Below are 5,138 nucleotides of genomic sequence, written 5' to 3'. Positions count from 1 at the left end.
CGCAGGCCCGGCTGCGGCGCGGGTGGCAGGGCCGGCCGCGGCACTCGTCGACGTCGCCCTCGCAGCGGCGCCCCGTGTAGCCCGGCGGGCAGGCGCAGCGGTAGCCGCCCACCTGGTCCACGCAGGTGCCGTTGTGGTGGCACTTGGGCGCCCGGCCGCCCAGCCCCGGGGCGCAGTCGTCCTCGTTGATCTCGCACAGGACGCCTGCGGGCGCGCGGGTGGGGTTCAGCGGGGACGTGGGCACGGTGCCACCTTGCTACGGGGATGTGGGGACCCAACCCGGTGCCACCCTGGCATGGGGGTGGGGGGAGCTGGCTTGGTGCCACCCTAGTATGGGGACATGGCCTGGAGCTGCCCTGGCATGGGGACATGGGGACCCAGCACGTTGCCACCCTGGCGTGGGGATGTGGGGAGCTGGCTTGGTGCCACCCTGGCATGGGGACACAAGGAGATGGCCCAGTGCCACCCTGGCATGGGGACACAGACTGGAACTGCCCTGGCATGGGGACACGGGGACTTGGCTTGGTGCTACACTGGCATGGGGACACGGGGACACAGCCCAGTGCCACCCTGGCATGGGGATGTGGGGACCTGGCTTGGTGCCACCCTGGCATGGGGACATGGGGACACTGCCTGGTGCCAGCTGGACATGCAGATATGGGGACCTGCCTTGGTGCCACCCTGGCCTAGGGACATGGGGACTTGGCTTGGTGCCACCCTGACATGGAAACGAGGGGACATGGCCCGGTACCGCCCTGGCATGGGGACACAGGGACCCAACCCGGTGCCACCCTGGCATGGGGATGTGGGGACCTGGCCTGGTGCCACCCTGGCATGCGGACGTGGTGACACAGCCCAGTGCCACGCTGGCATGGGGACACAAGGACATGGCCTGGAATTGCCCTGGCATGGGGATGGGGGGACACGGCCCAGTGCCACCCTGGCATGGGGACACAGGRACCCAACCCGGTGCCACCCTGGCATGCGGACGTGGGGACAGGGCCCGGTGCCACTCTGGCATTGCAATGTGGAGACCTGGTTTGGCGCCACCCTGGCACAGGGACACGGGGACCTGGCTTGGCGTCACCCTGGCATGGAGACACAGGGACCTGGCTCAGTGCCACCCTGGCACAGGGAAACAGCCTGGTGCCATCCTGGCACGGGGACATGGGGACGCAGGGACCCTGCCTGTCACCACCCTGGCACAGGGACACGGGGATCCTACCTGTCACCACCCTGACATGGGGACACGGGGACCCTGCCACTGCCACCCTGGCATGAGGACATGACTCTGCCTGTCACCATCCTGGCACAGGGACACGGGGACACAGAGCTGCCACCTGCTGCCATCCCGGCGTGAGGACCCGGGGGGTCCCTGTGCATGCTGGCATGCGGGGCGGGGGCAGCACCGCGGGGACCCCGGCGTCCCTCGGCGCTGTCCCCGCCGGGGTGGTGGCACCTACCCAGGGTGCCCGGCGGGCAGGAGCAGACGTAGCGGCCCACGAGGTCCACGCAGGAGCCACCGTTCTGGCACGGCTGCGACTGGCACTCGTCCACCTCCCGCTGGCACTGCTCGCCCTCGAAGCCCGGGGGACACTGCGGGGGGACACCCGTGGGTGACCAGCACCCAGGGACGTCCCACAGGGGGTGGCTGAGGTGGTCGGTGCCCGTGGGGACCCTGTGTCCCAGGTGGCACCCAGAGCAAGGGGACATCGGGGAGGGAAGGGGGCGGCAGGTGCCCCACGGGGGGACCCCGCGTCCCACCTGGCACCCAAAGCAGGGGACATCGGGGAGGTGGCCCAGGGGTGGTGGGTGCACCCATGGGCCCATCTTCACCCATGGGTTCCACCACCACCACCACCATCTCCTTCTCCGGAAGCTCCCCAAGAAGCACCCAACACCCAACAAAAATCCTCCTGGGTGCAACCAGCAGGCTCATGCCCAGAGGGACCCAGGCGTCCGGGGGGCACCCAAGGGTGCCAGGCCCTCACCTCGCAGTGGTAGCCACCCACGTAGCTGCGGCACGTGGCGCCGTGCTGGCAGGGGTCGGGCTGGCAGCGGTCCAGGGGGCTCTCGCAGTAGGCGCCCGCGTAGCCCTCGTGGCACAGGCACTGGTGGGTGCTGCCCACGTCCACGCAGCGGCCCCGTGCGTGGCACAGCTGCTCCGGGGAGACCCCTGCGGTGACAGGGTGGGCCCAGGCGTCCGGGCGCGTTAGGACCCTCCCGACACCCGTGAAAGGGGAAAGGGCCCAGGCGTCCGGGCGCGTTAGGACCCTCCCGACACCCGTGAAAGGGGAAAGGGCCCAGGCGTCCAGGTGCATTATAACACCCCCAGTTCCCCAGCACCCATGAACCCAGAAAGGACCCAGCACCCATGAATTGGGAAAGGGCCCAGGTGTCTGGGTGTGTTAGGACCCTCCCAGCATCCATGAAACGGGAAAGGGCCCAGGCGTCCGGGCGTGTTAGGACCCTCCCCGCACCCGGGAAAGGGGAAAGGGCCCAAGAGTCCGGGTGCATTAGGACCCTCCCGGCACCCATGAATTGGGAAAGGGCCCAGGCATCCGGGCATGTTAGGACCTTCTCGGCACCCATGAACCCAGAAAGGACCCAGGCGTCCGGGTGCGTTATAACCCCCCAGCACCCATGAACCAGGAAGGGACCCAGCACCCACGAACCCAGAAAGGACCCAGGTGTCGGGGTGCATTATAACTCCCCTCAGTCCCACTAGCACCCATGAACCAGGAAAGGACCCAGCACCCTTGAACCCAGAAAGGACCCAGGTGTCAGGGTGCATTATAACTCCCCTCAGTCCCACTAGCACCCATGAACCAGGAAAGGACCCAGCACCCTTGAACCCAGAAAGGATCCAGGTGTCCGGGTGCGTTAGAACCTCCCCCTAGTCCCCCCAGCACCCATGAACCAGGAAAGGATCCAGCACCCATGAACCCGGAGAGGACCCAGGCACTCGGGTGCGTTAGAACCTCCCCCTAGTCCCCCAGCACCCATGAACCAGGAAAGGACCCAGCACCCATGAACCCAGAGAGGACCCAGGCGTCCGGGTACGTTAGAACCTCCCTCTAGTCCCCCCAGCACCCGTGAACCCAGAGAAGACCCAGACGTCCGGGCTCATTATAACCCCCCAGCACCCATGAACCCAGAAAGGACCCAGCACCCATGAACCGAGCGGGGGCCCAGGCGTCCGGGCGGCACTCACCCCTGCGGGCGGCCGCCACGGCGCAGGACACGTTGGGGACGTCGCAGTAGGGACCCGACCAGCCGCCGGGACACTCGCAGGCCACCTCGGGGCCCGTCTGGASGCAGCGGCCGCCGTTGCGGCAGGGCGACGCCTGGCACAGGTCCACCGGCAGCTGCCAAGACGGGGGTGGGGGGGCACCCCAAAAATATGTAGGTGATGGGTGCCGGCGCGCAGGGCACCCCCCACCCATGGGTGCCCACCCACGCGGGAGGGTAAAAAGCAAGAAAAAACGATATGCAGTTGGGGGACACCAAGCGGGRCGTTAGTAGAGCAGGCACCCATGGGTGCACACCCAAGTGGGGCATTCACAGAGGAGGAGCACCCATGGGTGCCCACCTAAGGGCGTCATTAGAGGGAGCACCCACAGGTGCCCAGCTGCGTGGGTCGCTCACACCCATGGATGCCCACCCAAGTGGGTCACTTGTCTCCATGAGTGCCCATCTGAGAAGGTCCCTTGCATCCATGAGTGCCTACCCGAAGGGGCTGCTTGCACCTGTGGGTGCCCACCCAAGTGGGTCACTCACCTCCATGGGTGCCCACCCGAGCAGGTCGCTTGCACCCATGGATGCCCTCCAAAGGGGGTTGCTCACACCCATGGGTGTCCACCCAAGGAGGCATTTGCAGAGGGAGCACCCATGGGTGCCCGCCTAAGAGGATCACTAGTAGAGGGAGCACCCATGGGTACCCACCCACACAGGCTGCTCTCACCTGCGGGTCACTTGTATCCATGGGTGCCCACCTGAGCAGGTCACTCTCACCTGTGGTTGCCCACCCACATGGGTCACTTGCACCCATGGGTGCCCACCTGGGTGGGTCACTCACACCCATGGGTGCCCACCTGAGCAGGTCACTCACACCTGTGGTTGTGCACCCACATGGGTCATTTGCACCCATGGGCGCCCACCTGAGCAGGTCACTCACACCTGTGGTTGCCCACCCACATGGGTCATTTGCACCCATGGGCACCCACCTGGGTGGGTCTCTTGCACCCACGGGTGCCCACCCGAGGGGACGCGGGGCTCACCTGGCACTGGGCACCGGCATAGTCGCGGGTGCAGCGGCAGCGGTAGGTGCCGGGGGCGGCGGCGGGCAGGCAGGTGCCGCCATGCAGGCAGGGCTGGCCCCGGCACCCGTCGGGTGGGTGCTGGCAATGGGCGCCGGTGAAGCCGGGGCGGCAGCGGCAGGTGAAGGAGGCGACGCCGTCCACGCAGGTGCCCCCGTTGAAGCAGGAGCTGCGGGCGCCCCGGCAGGGCTTCAGCCCCGGGGGCACCCGTGGGTGCCGGGGGGGGGCAGACGGGGAGGGTGAGGGGTGAGGAGAAACGGAGGAGGATTTGGGAAGGTTGGCGTGTCCAGGGGCACCCATGGGTGCCCGGGGCTGTGAGCGCAGCTGGGGACGTCGTGCTGGCAGGGAAAGGTTTGAGGACACCCAAAGACACCCATGGGTGCTCTTTCTCATAGATGTTGTGCTGGCATGGAAAGGGTTGAGGACACCTAGGGACACCTAGGGACACCCATGGGTGCCCTACCTTTTCAGAATGTCATGCTGGCAGGGAAAGGTCTGAGGACACCCATGGGTGCCATATCTGTCATGGACCTCATGCTAGTAAGGGCAAGCACGGGGACACCAAAGGACACCTGAGGGCACCTGTGGGTGCTATATCTATCGGGGACATTATACTGGCACGGGGAGGTTTGGGGACACCTAGGAACACCCATGGGTGCCATTTCTGCCAGAGACGTTGTGTTRGCAGGGCAAGGTTTGAGGACAGCCACAGACACCCATGGGTGCCGTAAGTGTCACTGCAGTCAGGGATGTTGTGCTGGCAGGGGCAGGCCTGGGGACACCTGGGGACACCCAGGAGCACCCACGGGTGCCATCCCC

The 5,138-nt window shown here is 66.7% G+C and overlaps 1 protein-coding gene across 1 annotated transcript in view; it reads right to left on the bottom strand.

The window, feature by feature from the left end:
- The window catches only part of LOC112962795 (neurogenic locus notch homolog protein 3-like), a gene marked incomplete at both ends in the record, with an annotated part of 31,270 nt that overhangs the window by 9,643 nt on the left and 16,489 nt on the right, over positions 1-5,138 (bottom strand). The window contains 5 exons of the mRNA XM_026059268.1: positions 4-204; positions 1,464-1,596; positions 1,992-2,176; positions 3,215-3,368; positions 4,281-4,488. Of these exons, the coding sequence (XP_025915053.1) occupies positions 4-204; positions 1,464-1,596; positions 1,992-2,176; positions 3,215-3,368; positions 4,281-4,488 (881 nt within the window). The remainder of the gene's footprint in view (positions 1-3; positions 205-1,463; positions 1,597-1,991; positions 2,177-3,214; positions 3,369-4,280; positions 4,489-5,138) is intronic.

The sequence above is a fragment of the Apteryx rowi genome, unplaced genomic scaffold (assembly GCF_003343035.1).
Source record: "Apteryx rowi isolate R43461 unplaced genomic scaffold, aptRow1 scaffold_1545, whole genome shotgun sequence".
NCBI classification, from domain to species: Eukaryota; Metazoa; Chordata; class Aves; order Apterygiformes; family Apterygidae; genus Apteryx; species Apteryx rowi.
Note: the sequence above shows the minus strand (reverse complement) of the source record. Positions and strands in the feature narration are given on the sequence as shown.